Genomic DNA, 20,151 nt, shown 5'->3' with positions numbered 1-20,151 from the left:
ATGTGTATTTGCCAAGCCTCTGGCTCTAGAATGGGCTGCACAATCACTCTTGTTTTCTGCATAGAACCAAACCTTCTTGCAGAAGAGGAGAAATTAGCCAGCTAATGCGCCAGGGAAATTCTGTAAGTTTTGACTTTGGTTTGGTGTGGTTGAGGGCTGTAGGTTTCCTAGAGAAATATGGCGCCCTCGGCACGTAGGTACCAGGCCCCGCGCCCTAATTTCCTGGCTCTGAGGCTCCCAAGCCAGCGCGCGCACGCGAGGGGCTCGCCCTCGGGAGGGCGCTCTGTTCTGCGTAGTTGAGCACCCGCACGTTCGGAGCCTGGAACGCTGCGAGCGTGGGCCTCTGGGACGCAGGATACTGGTCATTCGGTCCGGTGGGGACGGAGGGACAACGTCAGGGACGGGGTGTGAGGGGAGGATAGCGGGGGCGCAGAGGGGCCCAAGCCGGCTATGGAGTTGTACCTCAGCGCCTGCTCCAAGGCCGCCAACGTCGCAGCCACCAAGACGGCCACCAGCGGCCTGACCACGGAAAGCCAGCAGTGTGGAGACGTGAGTGGCCCCCAGGCTGGTCAGCTCTGTGTCCCCCTCTGCCGGGCCTCCAGCCTGGGAGGGAGGGCCGGGCCGGTGAGGGCCGCGAATGGTCACTTGCCCTCCGTGAGGCCCGTAACGGCCCAGCTTCCGAGGCCCTCAAGCAGCGCAGCCGCAGGAGGCGGGGCTGGGCGGGTGCTGGCGCGGCGCTGCCGAGAGAGCTGCTAACTGGAAGCCAAGGTCTTCCAGGCTGCCTGGCAGGGCGGGACCTTTCCCTTTCTTCCTTCCTCAGAATTGGAGTAGCAGTTAAGTTGGCCTAAACTAACATACCTAAAGGAACGATAAAACTCTCCAATTGTATCCGACAGGGTGAGCACAAAACTCAATTTTCGGGGGTCGGAGCAGCTCAGCTACTGGATCTGCCTCTTGGGGTCAAGCTGCCTGTGATCCCAGGAAGCAGTAGTTTATACTATACCACGAAATTAAGTGAGAAGGTAAGGTGATGTTTAATTTTCTTACATTGACTTCGTTCTTTTCTGAAAATTAAGTGTTAGTTGCTCAGTTGCGCCTAACTCTTTGTGATCTCATGGACTCTAGCCCATGCATGTAGCTCCTCTGTACATGGAATTCTCCAGGCAAGAATAGTGGAGTGGGTTGCCATTTTCTTCTCCAATGGGTCTTCCCCACACAGAGATATAACCCTCAGGTGGCTCGGATGGTATCCGATGGAATCCGCCTGCAGTGCAGGAGACCTTGGTTCAATCCTATCCTTTGCTCTCCTCCCCAGCTATGAACTTGGGCCATCTTTCAAGATTTCTTTTCAACTGTTACAGCCCCTAATTTGTATTTATTTCCTTAGAGTTTGCATTGCCCTTGGTTTGTATAAGTCGACCCAATACTATAATTTTATAATTTAAATCTTACTAGGTTATAGTGTATATGCCCCTCAAACCCTTCCATGTTTTTATTCCTCAGTGTAATAGCCTCCCTCAAACCTTCCCACTCCTTGATTCAGTAATTAACAGGGCAGGAAGTGCAATGCATTCTTTTTAACCATCTGCTTTCATCAATATGGCAAAAAAATTCTACCAGAAAGAATTTTCAGTTAACCGCCATGCGTGCATACTAAGTTGTTTCAGTCATGTCCGACTCATTGCGACTACATGGATTGTACCCCTCCGACTCTTTGCGACTACATGGATTGTACCCCACCAGGTCCCTCTGGCCATGGGATTCTCCAGGCAAGAAAACTGGAGTGGGTTGCCATAACCTCCTCTAGCGGATTTTCCTGACCCAGCAATCGAACTCACCTCTCTTACGTTTTCTGCATTGGCAGACAGGTTCTTTACCACTAATGCCAACTGGGAAGCCCAACATAGTATCTGTGATGTCATCAGAAATGAGTAGGACCCTCCGTATTTAATCCTTGCCTAATAAACATAACTTATTAAAAGTGAAACTTTGCTTTTGGAAAATATGTAATATCTCTTTTTTTAAAAAAAAATCTATTAGCATAGAGCAAATTACCTGAAAACATGATACCACACACAGTTTGATTGCATCATAGCCACACAAACCAGGTTTATGAAAGAATGCTCAACCTATATCACTTCTCTTATTATATAAACTTAGCCCTGTCTTCCAAATGCTTCCTCAAATATATTATTTGCTGTATTAACATTTTCTCTGTCCAATATTAATTCGGTTGTCAACTAGGTTTTAAAGACATTCTCAAAAAAATAAATAAATAAATAAAGACACTCTCTATTCTTTATTATATTCATTTCCCTCAAATTCTTCATTAACCATAATTAGGCAAAATTTCCCTGAAGACTGACTTTGTGATAGCCTTCTTTTTCTTTCAGTAAAATCTCCTCAATGAAGTAGTGCCTTATATTTACACTTTTTTTTTTTTTAACCCAGTTTTAATTGACAGCAGAAGGATTACCCTGACACTAAGGAATGGGTTTGTATAAAAGATGTTCTTTGTTTACCGATCGGTAGCCCAGGGTTGATTTTGAGAAACACAGACCATCAGAAGAACCAGAGATCAAATTGCCAACATCCACTGAATCATCAAAAAGGCAAGAGAGTTCCAGAAAAATACCTACTTCTGTTTTATTGACTATGCCAATGCCTTTGCCTGTGTGGGTCACAACAAACTGTGGAAAATTCTTAAATAGATGGGACTACCAGACCACCTAACCTGCCTCCTGAAAAATCTGTATGTAGGTCAAGAAGCAACAGTTAGAACCGGACATGGAACAACAGACAGTTCCAAATTGGGAAAGGAGTACATCAAGGCTGTGTATTGTCACCCTGCGTATTTAGCTTATATGCAGAGTATATCATGAGACATGCTGGGCTGGAGGAAGCCCAAGCTGGAATCAAGATTACTGGGAGGAAAAAGAAAAATCAATAATCTCAGATATGCAGATGACACCACCCTTATGGCAGAAAAAGAAGAAGAACTAAAGAGACTCTTCATGAAAGTGAAAGAAGAGAGTGAAAAAGATGGCTTAAAACTCAACATTCCTAAAATGAAGATCGTGGCATCTGGTCCCATCACTTCATGGCAAATAGATGAGGAAACAATAAAAACAGGGAGAGATTTTATTTTCTTGGGCTCAAAAAACCCTGAAGATGGTGACTGCAGCCATGACATTAAAAGACATTAGCTCCTTGAAAGAAAAGCTAGGACCAACCTAGACAACATATTAAAAAGCAGAGACATTATTTGGCCAACAAAGGTCTGTCTAGTCGAAGCTATGGTTTTTCTAGTAGTCATGTATGGATGTGAGCATTGGACTATAAAGAAAGCTGAGTGCCAAAGAATTGATGCTTTTGAACTGTGGTGTTGGAGAAGACTCTTGAGAGTCCCTTGGATTGCAAGGAGATCTAACCAGTCCATGCTAAAGGAAATCAGTCCTGAATATTCATTGGAAGGACTGAAGTTGAAACTGAATCTCCGATACTTTGGCCATCTGATGTGAAGAACTGATTCACTGGAGAGGACCCTGATGCTGGGAAAGATTGAAGGGAGGAGAAGAAGGGGAAGACAGAGGATGGTATGTTTGGATGGCATCACGGACTCGATGGACATGAGTTTAAGTAAGCTCCAGGAGTTGGTGATAGACAGGGAAGCCTGGCATGCTGCAGTCAATGCCAAGACCATGGGGTCGCAAAGAGTCAGACGTGACTGAGTGACTGAACTGAACTGAGATCATCAAAGCTAAAATTCAGTATCTAAAATACAGTGGAAGTGACAAATAGATTCAAGGGATTAGATCTGATAGTGTGCCCAAAGAACTATGGATGGAGGTCCGTGACATTGTACAGGAGGTAGTGATAAAGACCATCCCCAAGAAAAATAAATGAAAAAGGCAAAATGGTTGTCTGTGGAGGCCTTTCAAATAGCTGAGGAAAAAGAGAAGCTAAAGGCCAAGGAGAAAAGGAAAGATATACCCATCTGAATTCAGAGTTCCACAGAATAGCAAGGAGAGATAAGAGAAACCCTGCAGTGTCCACAGGACTGGAAAAGGTTCCAAAGAAGGTCAGTACCAAAGAATGTTCAATCCAGTGCACAATTGTACTCATCTCACATGCTAGCAACGTAATGCTCAAAGTTCTTGAAGTCAGGCTCCAATAGTATGTGAACCATGATCTTCCAGATGTTCAAACTGGGTCTAGAAAAGGCAGAGGAACCAGAAATCAAATTGCCAACATCATTGGATATAGAAGGAAAAAGAGAATACCAGAAAAGCATCTACTTCTGCTTTACTGATTATGCCAAAGCTTCTGACTGTGTAGATCATAAAAAACTGTGCAAAATTCTTAGAGATGGGAATACCAGACCATGTTACCTGCATCCTGAAAAATCTGTATGCAGGTCAAGAAGCAACAGTTAGAATTGGACATGGAACAATAGACTGGTTCCAAATAGGGAAAGGAGTATGTCAGGGCTGATTTCTATGCAGAGTACATCATGCGAAATGCCGGGCTGAATGAAGCACAAGCTGGAATCAAGAATGCTGGGAGAAATATCTATAACCTCAGATTCACAGATGACACCACCCGAAGGCAGAAATTGGAAAGGAACTAAAGAGCCTCTTGATGAAAATGAAAGAGAAGAGTGAAAAAGGTAGTGTAAAATTCAACTTTCAAAAAATGAAGATCATGGCATCCAGTCCTGTCGCTTCATGGCAAATGGATGGAGAAACAATGGAAACAGTGACAGACTTTATTTCGGGGGGCTCCAAAATCACTATGGATAGTGACTATAGCCATGAAATTAAAAGACACTTGTTCCTTGGAAGAAAAACTATGACCAACCTAGACAGCATATTAAAAAGCAGAGGCATTACTTTACCAACAATGGCCCATCTAGTCAAAGCTGTGGTTTTTCCAGTAGTCATGTATGGATGTGAGAGTTGGACTATAAAGAAAGCTGAGCACTGAAGAATTGATGCTTTTGAATTGTGGTGTTGCAGAAGACTCTTGAGAGTCCCTTGGACTGCAAGGAGATCCAACCAGTCCATCCTAAAGGAAATGAGTCCTGAGTATTCACTGGAAGAACTGATTTTGAAGCCAAAACTTGAGTACTTTAGCCACCTGATACAAAGAATTGACTCCTTGGAAAAGACCCTGATGCTGGCAAAGATTGAAGGGAGGAGGAGAAGGGGATGACAGAAAATAAGATGGGTGGATGGCTTCATCAGCTCAATGCACATGAGTTTGAGCAAGCTCCGGTAGTTGGTGATGGACAGAAACCCTGGCGTTCTGTGGTCCCCAGGGTTTCAAAGAGTCGGACATGACTGAGCAACTGAACTGAACTGAACTGAATATCTAAAAGAAGTTGACAGGTAAATATCAACATCTAAAAGAAACAATCCACTTCTTGACTCATGACTCACGACTCAGATTGTTGATTGTTTTCCTTAGAGAAAGATATAGGGTGTTTCGTGCAATGCTGCGAGGGGAAGACCAGAAGCTGACAACGAGTGAGTAATACTTCAGTTAGCTTTAGCAGAAGAGAAATGGAGGAACCATAGAGCATTAAGGATGAATTCAGGAAGACCCGAGACCATGGAGAACTTGCCTGCTCTCTACACTATTTTCCAAGGAGAGGTTGCTATGGTCACAGACTATGGAGCCTTTATCAAAATCCCAGGCTGTCGGAAGCAAGGTCTGGTCCATCGAACTCACATGTCATCCTGTCGCGTGGATAAGCCCTCTGAGATAGTAGATGTTGGAGACAAAGTGTGGGTGAAGCTTATTGGCCGAGAGATGAAAAATGATAGGATAAAAGTATCCCTCTCCATGAAGGTTGTCAACCAAGGGACTGGGAAGGACCTTGATCCCAACAACGTTATCATTGAGCAAGAAGAGAGGCGGAGGCGGTCCTTCCAGGATTACACTGGGCAGAAGATCACCCTTGAGGCTGTCCTGAACACCACCTGCAAGAAGTGTGGCTGTAAAGGCCACTTTGCAAAGGATTGTTTCATGCAACCAGGTGGGACCAAGTACTCTCTGATACCCGATGAGGAAGAGGAGAAAGAAGAGGCAAAGTCAGCAGAGTTTGAAAAGCCTGACCCCACAAGAAATTCTTCTAGAAAAAGAAAGAAGGAAAAGAAGAAAAAGAAACATAGAGACAGGAAGTCATCTGACTCTGACAGCTCAGACTCTGAGAGTGATACAGGCAAGAGGGCAAGGCACACATCAAAGGACAGCAAGGCAGCAAAGAAGAAGAAAAAGAAGAAGAAGCACAAGAAGAAGCACAAGGAGTGAGAGTGGAGAGTAGAGAGGGTGGCTGAGAGAAGGAATCGGAGCCTGTGCTTTGAAGCCCTGGCTCCTAGAAAGACTCAGTGTGAGAATATGGCCTCCCACCCTCTTCTCTCCCATGGGAGATGGCGTCCCCTTGTGCCACAGGCAAGTCTGGGAGTTAGGTATCAAAAGCATCTGCCTGAATGAGTTGTTTCCTGATCACTCTTGGTCCCTTTGCAAGTGACCCCTGCAGCTCACCCATTCATTCACCCAACTTCATTCAGCAGGAGGTCGTATTACCCTCTCCAGCTGCCACTGCCAGAGCCAGATTCCTGTACAGGAGTCCAGGCTAGAGCCACAGGAACTGCTGTGGGGGTGAGTCTGGCTATAGTTGAACAGAGTGATGGGCCCCTCCCTATTGGCCTACCTACCCTGGCCTGATTGGTGGATGGTCTCTGCTACATCCAGCACACGGGCAGAGGGAGATTGGCAGTATGAGGGAGAACACGCTAAGAAGTGGTGCTCACTTTTTCCATCCCCCAACATGATTCTGCTATGTTAGAAGTGACAGCCAGTGGTCACAGCCAGAAAAACATTGTTTGCAGTGACTTAGCTTGTTTGTGACATTCCGCCAGACCACTGAACCAGACAGCTCAAGCCGAAATCATTGCTTTACTTTGTATTTACTACAGTGTGAGTCAATTGGTTCCATTTCAGGTTTCTGCTTAAATTCCTGGTACTAAATGGAAGTGTGTCTGGTTTTAAAAAAAAAAAAAAAAAGAAAGATATGGACTTCACTTCTGGTCTCACTGAATTTATGACATTGCCCTATGGAATTCCTTTTTTTTTTTTTCCTTTCTTAGTGAATCTTTGGTAATTAGGGAATTCTGCTTTAAAACGTAGACACCTTGGAAGAGAGTAAAGTCTGATATTAAGCAAATTGTCAGATATTTATCAAGGGAACTTTTAAATGGATAAGGCATCCTAGCATCCTGTCAGCTCCCCAGTCTCCCTCTTTTTTCACATAAGCATCCTCAACTTACCATGAAGGAGTTCTTTTTAGGGTCCCACCCAAGCCAGGCTCTTTAGTGTTCAGAATCTGACTGAGGTGGCTACTGCCAGACAGAACACAGACTGAACACAAATTGGTACTTGCAGACAGATACCAGTGTGCAAAGATGCATGGTGTGTCAGATCACAGAATTTGAATAGCATGCCTGCACAGGGCATGGTGTGCTCCCAGGTTTGCCACATCTCCCACACATTCCGGTTGCCTTTCACTTAAGACAGTGAAAGCAGTACTTTAACTTTAGACTAAAAATTTCTGTTGTCTGGCCAAGACGATCTAAAGGATAGTATAAATATAGGATACAGAGACAACATTTAGATGACTTCTGCACTTACTTCTACCCTCTCCTTTTCCCCTTTCAGAGGTTCTCCCATTACTTATTATCACCATCCTGCTATTGAAAAAATTTTGAAAAAATGAACTAAGTACTGACATATGCCCCCTGGCAGATTTTAAAGTGCCTCACCTTGGTAATGTTTTAACTTACATATGAGCTTAAATTATTCATGTTTCCTCTAGAGTAACAGATAAACTAACATGACTATTTGTTATTTTCCTTCTTTGATACGGTAATGGCTATTTCATAAGGTTGTATTTGGTCTTTACATGTATGGAGAAATCTCAATCCCTAACATTATTCTTTATAATTGCTTCTTCAATATATTGAACTTTATAATATAGAGTGGTAACTTTTTCCTGACTGTAGCACTCAGAAATTATTGGGTTTCTTAGATAAGAGTTCAAAATACAATAATTCTTTTATTCATCATCTTTAACATATGAGTTTTACTTCTGTTTTTTTTTGGTCAAAGTTGTTTCAGTGAAACTTTGTGGAAGATTTTCTGTTTTTCTTTATTGTCAGAATATGAGGTACAATAATGATATTGATATTATCCCTTTATCCTTTGAATGCAGTTCCTGGATCTGGAGGAGGGAAGAGGAAAAGAGAGAGTCTTAGTTTTGGCTTTATACATTAAAATAAAGTTTATACTTTATGCTTTCTATTCATTTCCTCCTTCCTTTTCTAGCTTTGGGCTAGGGACTGATAAAGATGGGGGGGATTAATTGAGTGAGGGCATGGTTTTAGAATAATTGCAGTTAGTGAAGAAAAAAAGGTAGGGATAAGCAATTAACACTGCCCATTCCAAATTCTTTTTCTGATTTTCTCCCACTTCACATTCTTACATGCTTTATTTTCTATATATAGTCTGGTCATTTTAATACATTGATATTTAAAAGAGAAATTGATTAATTGTACATTTACAATATGCTTAAATCTCTGTTTGCAGCTTTTTCAACCTTCTTACGGTTTTAACCTGACTGATCCTTACTGTCGACTTTTGGAAAACCAATACAAAAGTCTTCATGATCCACATTTAAGAGCCTACCATAAGCGTAAGGACATCTTGAGAAGATTAAAGAAAGGTGGTTACATCACCAGCAATAATAAAGTGAGTTGAAGATAACTTTAATCATTGAAAACCTCTAAGATTTGATAAAAGCTTGCTTCTGTTCCTCACTGGGGGACCTGGATCACCTTTAATTTGGTCAGAAGAGATACTTAATGGAAAATTCCATTAAATCAATCAGTATTTGGGTCAAAGAAAATCAGACGGTAATTATTTTCCAAGTGAAACTACTTCTTCCTTTAACTTTTTTTCCTTGAAATATCAAAAGATGACTACCAAATAATTTGAAGATATAAAAAGAATTTTCCCAACTGTATCATAGTTTTCTTTGTCTCTAATGGCACTGTATGCTTGTCAAGGATTATGTCCCATGTACTTTTTAAAAAATTAAGACAAAATAAGAACCTAGAAAAATCAGCCTGATACAGTCCTACTACACTCTGTTCTTATTGAGGTTGAACATTATTATTACATTGTTATTTTATTTTAATAACTGTATGTACTCAATTCCTTGCCATAGCATAAGTCATGTAAATAAAGTAATGCTGTTTGAATAGCAATTTCCTGTTGATTAAAAATTCTAGAGAGATATTACTTACGAAATTGTTAGCAGGTTTTTACTCGGTACCAGAGTGTTATTTTACTTCTATAAAGTAATTGCTTTGATTTTCAGATATTTTTATTTATATACATTTGTTTTTATCTTGTGTTTTTTTTTAGATTGTGTGTACCTTGAGGGAATTGAATAAGTACAGGCAATATCTTACCAGTTTAAAATTAGACTTCGAAAGAAACTATATAAGAGAACAAGTAAGTTAAATATTTAAATTTGGTTTCTGTATGTGGGGTTTGGAACAATGGTTTGCTTGTGGGCAGAGTATTTTCTTATAATATTCTACCTTTAATTTTGGTCACCTAAATAATTTCTCCAAGTAAAAATTTAGAGCAGAAGAAGGTAATATTTTGAGGTTGCTATTTTGGGCCAAGAAAGGGAAAGGGACCAGGTCACCTATTAATATGCCAGTGGTAGCTGGCAAAATTTACTAATTAAATTGTTGCTAGGATATGCCCCATCTACCTGATTTGGGACCAATTGGAAGAGTCTGTTGTGGCAGCAAGATTCTTAGGCTGGAAACCAAAACAAGTTAAGTAACAAGAGAGGAAAAGTATGAATAGTTATAACATCCTAAAAATGCAAGAACATGTACACTGTATGTTTGTACACATGTGTGGCTGTGTTCATCCACTAAAACATGTGAGCCTCTGCCCATGTGTGTGTAAGTGAATTCAGACTTTAGAGTCACGAGTTGGATAAAAATGAAAAAGCTGCACATATGTGTGTTTTACAGATTTATGTTCTAAGGTCAAGAGTTGTATAGAAATGAAGATGATTCCCCTAACTTTTAAGTGTTCTCTATTTCCCCTCATTTCCTCCTCTGTGCTGGGAGTTTCTCCTCTGCTTGTTCCTTTTTCTTTTAAATTAATTTATTTAGAATGGATAGAAAAATAAGCTGAATTTTTTTTTAATTTTCAGAAACAGAAATCTTGATTTTGATTCAATTGTCCTTATCTACAGTGGATTCAAAATAGATTTAAATGCAGTTAAATGGAATTAGTTATTTACAAAGTATGGGAATTTCACTAAACATTAAATATAAAAAAAGCAGATCAAAAGGCATTTTTATTTCTGGGAAATGTTAAAAAATTGTATATACATATATACACACGTCTATATATACATATATATAGATGTGTTACACATACACTTTTTTTAATAGAAAATGCTTGCAAAACAAGTAAATAAACTACAGGAAGACAATCAAATACCTGGACGTTCTGATGTCACGCAGTTCCAAAATTGGTTGTTAGAGGAAGGCGCCCCCTCTAGTAAGGACCAAGAACGATTAATAAGGCACAGGTGAGATTGAAGTTAATGCATATTTTATGTATATATTGTATATTGTATATATATTGTATATATATATAACTTATATATTGTATATATAAGTTACAAAATGCTAGAAATAATTGAAGCTAGGATTTTTTTTAAAGTACGGGATGCTATCTAACTTCACTATTTCAGTATGGAGAGGAAGGGAGACTAAAAGGTCCAGGAATTGGGAACTCTGGTACCAAGGCTATAATCATGAATTTCTGCTAGAGAAGATACAGTTTCTGGGAGTCCAGGAGGTAATCCGAGCTGTTAACTGAATAATCAAATCCAAAATCCATTCTATAGTCGGAAATGGAGGGAAAGTATCTTTAGCTTATGCTTTTAATAGTTTTTTATTGAGTCATCTTTAAGAACTGGCAGCATTGTTTGAGGAAATTAATGCAAATTCAAAAAAGGAGGTTAGATATAGCTTTAATACTGATAAAACATGTGTGATTGCTTAAAAAAACTGCAGGCTCTTTGTTGTTGTTGTGGTCGTTCAGTTGCCAAGTCATGTCCGACTCTTCATGACCCCGTGGACTGCAGCATGCCAGGCTTCCCTGTCCTTCACCATCTCCTGGCGTTTGCCCAAGTTCATGTCCTTTGCATTGGTAATGCCATCCAACAGTGTTATCCTCTGTCGCCGTCTTCTCCTTCTGCCAACAATCTTTCCCAGCATCAGGGTCTTTTCCAATGAGTCAGCTGTTTGAATCAGGTGGCCAATATAATCGAGCTTCAGCATCACTCATTCTAATGAATATTCAGGGCTTACTTCCTTTAAGATTGACTGGTTTGATCTTCTTGCTTTCCAAGAGACTCTCAAGAGTCTTTTCCAGCATCACATTTCGAAAGATTCAATTCTTCAGCACTCTGCCTTCTATATTGTCCAGTTCTAACATCTGTACGTGACTATTGGAAAGACTGTAGCCTTGACTATATGGGCCTTTGTTGGCAAAGGGATGTTTTTGCTTTTTAACACACTGTCTAGGTCTTTCACAGCTTTCTTGCCAAGAAGTAATCATCTTCTAATTTCATGGTTGCAGTCACCATCAGTAGTGATTTTAGAGCCCAGGAAAAGGAACTCTATCACTGTTCTACCTTTTCACCTTCTATTTGCCATGAAGTAATGGGACCAGATGCCAGAATCTTAGTTTTATTAATATTGAGTTTTAAGTTGGCTTTTTTGCTCTTCTCCTTCACCCTCATCAAGAGGCTCTTTAGTTCCTCTTTGCTTTCTGCCATTAGAGTGGTATTATCTGCATATCAGAGGTTGATATTTCTCCTAGAAAATTTATTTTTTTTCCAAAAACAAGTACTCGGGCCTGGTACACTGGGAAGTCTCCCAGAAACCTTGATTCCAGCTTGTAACTCATCCAGCCTGGTGTTTCTCATGATATGCTCTGCATATAAGTAAAATAAACAGGGTGACAATAAACAGCCTGTCATACTCTTTTCTCAGTCCTGAACCAGTCAGCTGTGCTACAGGGTTCTAACTGTTGCTTCTTGACCTGCATACAGGTTCCTCAGGAGACAGGTTAAAATGGTCTTTGTATTCCCATCTCTTTAAGAGTTTTCAACAGTTTTGTTATGATCTACAGTTAAAGGCTTTAGCGTAGTCAGGAAACAGAGGTAGATGTTTTTTCTTTTTTTCTGGAATTCCCTTGCTTTCTCTATAATTCAGCAAATGTTGGCAATTTGATCTCTGGTTCCTCTTGCCTTTTCTAAACCAAGTTTGAACATCTGGAAGTTCCTCGGTTCATGTAATGTTGAAGCCTAGCTTGGAGAATTTTGAGCATAACCTTAGTGGGCATGGGAGATGTGTGCAGTTGTCTGGTGGTTTGAACATTCTTTAGTACTTCCTTTCTTGGCAATTGGGAGGCGGATTGACCCTTTCTAGTCCTGGGGCCACTGCTGGGTTTTCCAAATTTGTTGACCTAAAGAGTGCAGCACTTTAATAGTGTAATCTTTCAGGATTTTAAAAAGCTTTGCTAGAATTCCATCACCTTCACTAGCTTTATTGGCAACAGTGCTTTCTAAGGCTGCCTTGACTTCACACTCCAGATTATCTGACTCTGAGTGAAAGACTGCACCATTGTGGTTATCTGGGTCATTAAGATCTTTTTTTGTACAGTTCTGTGTATTCTTTCCATCTCTTCCTGATCTCTTCTGCTTCTGTTATGTCTTTACTGTTTCTGTCCTTTCTTGTGCCCATTTTCGGATGAAATGTTCCTTTGATATTTCCAGTTTTCTTGAAGAGATCTTCTAGTCTTACCCTTTCTGTTGTTATCCTCTATTTCTTTGCATTGTTCTTTAAAGAATGCCTTCTTGTCTTTCCTTGCTATTCTCTGGTACTCTGCATTTAGTGGGGTGTACCTTTTCATTTCTCCCTTGCTTTTTGCTTCTCTTCTTTCCTCAGCTATGTGTAAAGACTTCTCAGACAACCACTTTGCCTTCTTGCATTTCTTTTCCTTGGCATGGTTTTGTTTGCTGCCTTCTGTACTGTATTACAGACCTCTGTCCCTAGTTCTTCAGGAACTCTGGTTGCTAGATCTAATCCCTTGAATCTATTCATCAACTCCACTGTATATTCATAGGGGATGTAATTTAAGTTGTTCCCGACTGGCCTAGTTGTTTCTCCCACTTTATTTAATCCTGAATTTTGCTATGAGGAACTGCTGATCTGAGCCACAGTCAGCTCCAGTTCTTGTTTTTGCTGATTGAATACAGCTTTTTCATTTTCGGCTCCAAAGAATGTAATCAATCTGATTTCAGTATTGACCATTGGTAATGTCCATGTGTAAGGTCATCTCTTATGTAGTTTAAAAGAAAAGGGTGTTTGCTATGACCAGTGTGTTCTCTTGGCAGAATTCTGTTAGCCTTTGCTCTGCTTCATTTTGTACTCCAAGGCCAAACTTGCCTGTTATTCCAAGAATCTTTGGTCTTCCTACTTTTGCATTCCAGTCCCCTATAATGAACATAATATCTTTTGGGGGAGGGGTGTTAATTCTAGGAGGTCTTCTAGGTCTTCATAGAACTGATCAACTTCAGTTTATTTGGCATCAGTGGTTGGGGCATAGACTTGGATTACTGTGATGTTGAATGGTTTGCCTTGAAAACGAACCAAGATCATTCTGTCATTTTTAAGGCTGCATCCAAGTACTGCATTTCAGACTTTTTTGTTGATTATGAGGGCTCCTCCATTTTTTTCTATGGTATTCTTTCCCTCAGTAGTAGAAATAATGGTCATCTGAATTAAATTCACCCATTCCTGTCCATTTCAGTTCACTGATTCCTAAGATGTCAGTGTTCACTCTTGCTATCTCCTGCTTGACCATATCCAATTTACCTTGATTCACGGACCTAACATTCCAGATTCCTATGTAATACTTTTCTTTACAACATTGGAGTTTACTTTCATCACCAGACACATCCGCAACCAAGCATCATTTTTGCTTTGGCCTAGCTGCTTCATTCTTTCTGGAGCTATTAGTAGTTGTCCTCCACTTTTCCCCAGGAGCATATTGGTCACCTTCCAACCTGGGGAGCTCATGTTTTGGTGTCATATTTTTTGGCCATTTTATACAGTTCTTGAGGTTCTCATGGCTAGTATACTGGAGTGGTTTGCCATTGCCTCCTCCAGTAGATCACGTTTTGTCAGAACTCTCCACTGTGATATGTCCATTTTAAATGGCCCTACATGGCATGGCTCATAGCTTCATTGAGTTATGCAAGCCCCTCCATCATGACAAGGCAGTGATCCATGAAGGGGCAAGCTCTTTAGATGCCATCTATTCATGTTCAGTCATTACCTTTCCATGGTCAAGACCATTGCTTAGGAAGTGAAAATATATTTTATTTTTATCCCTCCTCCCTCATTAAGATGTGGAGTTAAGCTGCATTTCCTAACTGCTATGTTCCATGGTAATTTTGTAACACAGAGACATACCAGAGACTGAGACTATACATGGAAGATGTGTTCAAGGCCTTTTAAATTACAAGGGAATCACCATACATCTTTTCTTAGAAAATTCAAATTGTTTTTCCAGATTTGAAGTCAGTGTTTCAGTTATTTCAACCTTCTTTGCAAATACATATTCCTAAACCTATTGTGAATATGTACTATACAAAATGTTTTTAATAATATGCCCCACATTTATCCTTTTCTTGGCTACAATAACAGATCCTTATATATATAATATATATATATATATATTATATATATAAGCTCAAGAAAAACCAAACAAAGAGGTAGTTTTGGAATATCAAAGCAGATGATGTCATTGTAAAAAATTCCTAGTTCACCGTGACTTACATTTGCTTTTACTTAGATATCTGGATATGATAAGGAGGGAGTTAGAACATCTTGAGCACACAGCTGAAGAGCAACGCCTACTCCAAATGGATAGAGAAGAAAGACGACTGCGAGAACATGCAAGAAGAAAACTTAGTCTTCGTAGAAAAATTGAAGAGGTGAGAGACAGCAAATTTAAAATAGAGAAAAATTGTGTACAGTTGTTCATTTGTAAATAAATTGAGCTGTCCATCATGCTTCTCCAGGTAATGTCAGGTCTAAACATTTTACCCACATTGATCTTTCTCCACAGCTGTAATCAGAAGTTGTTACAGGAAGTAAGGATGACACCACACACTATGTATATCAGCCAGTATCTGCTCTTAAAGTGATGATAGAGAAAGTTACTAGATGCTGTTCTACTCCATTATAGCCCTCAGTGTGGAGAGGAAAACATTTTAAATTTAGATTTAAATACCCATGCATTCCTAATAGGAGTACAGTAAAGTAAAGAAAGCCCATTCTAGAGCCAATGAATGATTTTATTAGGTTAGTGCAAAAAGCAGTTGCAATTTTGCATTGCTGAATGTTGCTGTTTGATATTGGAATGCATTCTTAAGTAAATGTGGTTATGTTATATATCATTTTAATGTACATTTCTTCCTTTATGTTTTTTGCTAATGACTTATTACTTGTGTATTTATTTTAGACTAGGGAAATGACTGGAAGAGGTCAATCCTAATCCCAATTCCCAAGAAGCGCGGTACTAAAGAATGTTCAAATCACCAGACAGTTGCACTCATGCTAGTAAGGGTCTGCTCAAATTCCCGCAAGCCAGGCTTCAGCATTACGTGAGCCGAGAACTTCCAGATGTTCAAACTGGGTTTAGGAAAGGCAGAAGAACTAGAGATCAAATCGTCAACATTTGCTGGATCACAGAGAATTTGGTGGTTCCAAATAGGGCAAGGCATACGTCAAGGGTATATATTGTCACCCTGCTTATTTAACTTATATGCAGAGTACATCATGAGAAACGCTGGGCTGGGAGAAGCACAAGCTGGAATCAAGATTGCTGGGAGAAATATCAATAACCTCAGATATGCAGATGACACCACCCTTATGGCAGAAAGCGAAGAACTGAAGAGCCTCTTGATGAAAGTGAAATAGCAGAGTGAAAAAGTTGGCTTAAAGCTCAACATTCAGAAAACTAAGATCATGGCATCTGGTCCCAGCACTTCATAGAAAATAGATGGGGAAACAGTGGAAATAGTGACAGACTTTTTGGGGGGAGGGCTCCAAAATCACTGAAGATGGTGACTGCAGCCATGAAATTAAAAGATGCTTGCTCCTTGGAAGAAAAACTAGGACCAGCCTAGACAGCATATTAAAAAGCAGAGACATTACTTTGCCAACAAAGGTCTGTTTAGTCAAAGCTATGGTTTTTCCAGTAGTCATGTATGGATGTGAGAGTTGGACTATAAAGAAAGCTGAGCACAGAATTGATGCTTTTGAACAGTGGTGTTGGAGAAGACTCTTGAGAGTCCCTTGGACTGTAGGGAGTTCAAACCAGTCAATCCTAAAGGAAATCAGTCAATCCTAAAGGAAAGCATGATAGACAGCTGGATATTCATTGGAAGGACTGATGCTGAAGCTGAATTCCTGATACTTTGGCCACCTGATGCAAAGTATTGACTCATTGGAAAAGACCCTGATGCTGGACAAGATTGAAGGCAAGAGAGGAAGGGGACAACAGAGGATGAGATGGTTGGATGGCATCATCAACTGTATAGACATGAGTTTGAGCAAGCTTCAGGAGTTGGTGATAAACAGGGAAGCCTGTCATACTGTAGTCCATTTGGTCGCAAAGAGTCGGACTCAACTGAATGACTAAATTGACTGAACTGCTTCTTGGTAGGAAAGCTATGACAAACATAGACAGTGTGTTAAAAATCAAAAACATCCCTTTGCCAACAAAGGTCCATATGGTTAAGGCTATGGCCTTTCCAGTAGTCAGGTACAGTTGTGAGAGCTGGACAATAAAGAAGGGAGACTGCTGAGGAATTAATGCCTTCAAACTCTGGTGCTGGGGGTGACTCTTGAGAGTCCCTTGGACAGGAAGGAGATAAAACCAATCAATCTTAAAGGAAATCAACCCTGAGTATTCATTAGAATGACTGACACTGAAGCTTCAATACTTTGGCCACCTGATTCAAACAGCTGACTCATTGGAAAACACTGATGCTGAGAAAGATTGTTGGCAGAAGAAGGTGACAGGGGATGAGATGGTTTATGGCATCAGCAATGCAATATACATGATCATGGGCAAACTCGGAGAGATGGTGAAGGACAGGGAAACCTAACATGCTGCAGTCTATGGGGTTGCAAAGAGTCAGACATGACTTGGCGACTGAACAACAGCGGCAAACAGAAATGATGTTAGACAAAAAGCAAATTTGAGCACTTTTGTTACTCAGCTTCAAAATGGTCATAAAGCAGTGGAGACAACTCACAACATCAACGATGCATTTGGCCCAGGAACTGCAAATGAACCTGTAGCGCAGTGGCTGTTCAAGTTTTGCAAAGGAGATAAGAGCCTTGAAGATGACGAGCAACAATGACCGGCCATCGGAAGTTGACAGCAACCAATTGAGAAGATCATCAAAGCTGATCTTCCATCGAAGCTGATCTTAAAGACAACTACATGAGAAGTTGCAGAAGAACTGAACTTTGACTATTCTATGGTCATTTGGCTTTTGAAGCAAATTGGAAAGGTGAATAAAGCTTGTTAAGTGGATACCTAATGAGCTAACTGCAAATTAAAAAATCTTTGAAGTCTCATCTTATTCTACACAACAACAATGAACCATTTCTCAATTAAATTGTGATCTGTGGCAAAAAGTCGATTTTATGTGACAACTGGTAATGAGATGACTAGCTCAGTTGTCGGACCAAGACAAAGCTCCAAAATACTTCCCAAAGCAAACTCGCACCAATAAAATGTCATGGTCACTATTTGGTCATCTGCTATCAGCTTAACCCACTATAGCTTTCTGAATCCCCATCCAAACCATTACATCTGAGAAGTATGCTCAGCAAATCAATGAGATGCTCCGAAAACTGCAATGCCTGCAGCTGGCACTGGTCATGAAAATGTGTCCACTTCTCCTTGACAATGCCCAACTACACATCGTACAACTAGTGCTTCAAAAGTTGAACAAATTGGGCTTTGAAATTTTGCCTCATCTACCATATTCACCTGACCTCTCACCAACTGACTACCACCTCTTCAGGCATCTCGACGTTTTGCTTGTTGTTCACAACCAGCAGGAAGCAGAAAATACTGTCCAAGAGTTCAATGAATCTCAAAGCACGAAGCACAGATTTTTATGCTACAGGAGTAAATAAACTTATTTCTCAGTGGCAAAAATGTGTTGATTGTAACAGTGCCTATTTTGCTTAATAAAGATGTGCATAAGCCTATTTGTAATGATTTAAAATTCGCAGAACTGCAATTACTTTTTCACCAACCTAATACTTATGCTTGGTCTGATTTCTGTTAAGCTCTTGACTTGTTCTGAATAACTTGTTTGTTGGTAGTGGATAAAATACAGAGGTTAATTGTGTATGCATACTGAATATGGTAACATGATGGTCTTTAGGAATGGAAGACAAAAGAGATGTTACTTCTGACAAGGATTGGAGAAGATGTTAAAAGAGAAGCTAGGATAGAGGAACAACGGCGTAAAAGCAGAGAAGAGACTGACAAGAAGGTAGGGTGAGATTTAACCTCTGGTTGGGGCTGATTGAGGATGTACTTTTGATAGTTTTGATTTTTGAATGTAGTTCACTTTGTGAGATGGCAATAGAACAGTTACCCCAAATGATTTGTATTATACAAAGTGAAAGTTATAAAAATTTTTATTGTATTTTGGTCATATTATATTGTGACTGTAATATAAAAAGTACTTCCCCATTATTTGATAAAGCTGCTTTTGACTTTATCTCACACCATAAACTACACTTGTAATTCCTATAGAAAAAATTTATATAACTGATTGTTTTTATTAGAATTAGAATTTTGAAGCAAGTTCTGTTTTTCCCCAGCAGTTAATCTTTTCAGAATATTTGTTTTGAACTTTAAATAATAATATTTTATTATTTAGAGTATAAATCAGTATAAAAAGAAATAAAATTCATTTGTAATTCCATCACCACCATATTTATTTATTGGTATACATACACACAGAACTGTATTCTTACACATTGTGTAATACTTCTATGAATGTTTATGTATTTGAATGAATACATACATTCATGTTATTATTCCTTACAGATTCTTTTGTATATTGCTTTTTTATTAACAAAATAACATTGACAACTCTATGTCAATAAATGTTATCTAAAATTATCGAAATAATTATTTTAGCCAATTTCTTGTTGACAAACCTATGTGTTAGTGTAAGATTTACATAGTTTGGTTATACTGATACACACTGCTATATAATTTTTTTAAATATTGAAATTGAAATATATTCATCTTTTATTCTACCATTCTGTTGTTGTTGTTTAGTTGCTAAGTCATGTCCGACTCTTTTGCGACCCCTAGGGAAGCCCTATAGACTTACTACATGTACATTTTAGTATTGTTAGTGACTCGTTTTTCATATGGCAATCTCAGCTTACTTGAATTTACTATAATTATTATTTTCTATTTAATTTTTCACCACTTTTTTATTGGAATGCAGTGCCGGAGATCTGAGTTCAATCCCTAGGTTGGGAAGATCCCCTGGAGGAGAGTGTGGCAGCTCACTCCAGTATTCTTGCCTGGAGAATCCCCATGGACAGAGGAGCCTGGTGGGCTGCAGTCTGTGAGGTCACAGAGTCGGACCCGGCTGAGCGACTAAGCACAGCACTAGTTGATTTACAGCGTTGAGTTAGGTTCAGGTGTAGAGAAAAGGGATTCATTCCATTTTAGATTCCTTTCTCATGTAGGTCATCACAGAATATTGAGTAGAGTTTACTGTGCTATACAATAGGTCCTTGTTGGTTATCTATCATGTATATAGTAGTGTTTTGTGTGTGTTATCACAAGCTTCTGATTTATTCCTCCACCCCCTCACATTTCCTCTTTTGTAACCATAAGTTTGTTTTCCGTATC

General features: G+C 39.7%; 2 protein-coding genes across 2 annotated transcripts in view; both read left to right on the top strand.

Moving 5' to 3' along the window:
- The first annotated feature begins 450 nt into the window (after window positions 1-450).
- The window catches only part of FSIP2 (fibrous sheath interacting protein 2), a 138,880-nt gene continuing 119,179 nt past the window's right edge, over window positions 451-20,151 (top strand). Inside the window, exons 1-7 of the mRNA XM_061135004.1 lie at window positions 451-549; window positions 897-1,022; window positions 8,650-8,811; window positions 9,490-9,579; window positions 10,548-10,687; window positions 15,031-15,172; window positions 18,653-18,763. Of these exons, the coding sequence (XP_060990987.1) occupies window positions 451-549; window positions 897-1,022; window positions 8,650-8,811; window positions 9,490-9,579; window positions 10,548-10,687; window positions 15,031-15,172; window positions 18,653-18,763 (870 nt within the window). The remainder of the gene's footprint in view (window positions 550-896; window positions 1,023-8,649; window positions 8,812-9,489; window positions 9,580-10,547; window positions 10,688-15,030; window positions 15,173-18,652; window positions 18,764-20,151) is intronic.
- On the top strand, window positions 5,488-6,495 carry LOC133050900 (zinc finger CCHC domain-containing protein 17). Its single transcript, XM_061135194.1, has one exon. It carries the CDS (start codon window positions 5,590-5,592, stop codon window positions 6,313-6,315), a length of 726 nt encoding a protein of 241 aa, XP_060991177.1. The 5' UTR covers window positions 5,488-5,589; the 3' UTR covers window positions 6,316-6,495.

The sequence above is a fragment of the Dama dama genome, chromosome 33 (genome assembly GCF_033118175.1).
Source record: "Dama dama isolate Ldn47 chromosome 33, ASM3311817v1, whole genome shotgun sequence".
Lineage (NCBI taxonomy): Eukaryota > Metazoa > Chordata > Mammalia > Artiodactyla > Cervidae > Dama > Dama dama.
The sequence above is the reverse complement of the archived record's forward strand: the minus strand, read 5'-3'. Positions and strand labels throughout refer to the sequence as shown.

Coding starts and splice junctions, on each gene's coding strand:
- LOC133050900 (XM_061135194.1), top strand. CDS start 5,590: ATGAATTCAGGAAGACCCGAGACCATGGAGAACTTGCCTGCTCTCTAC.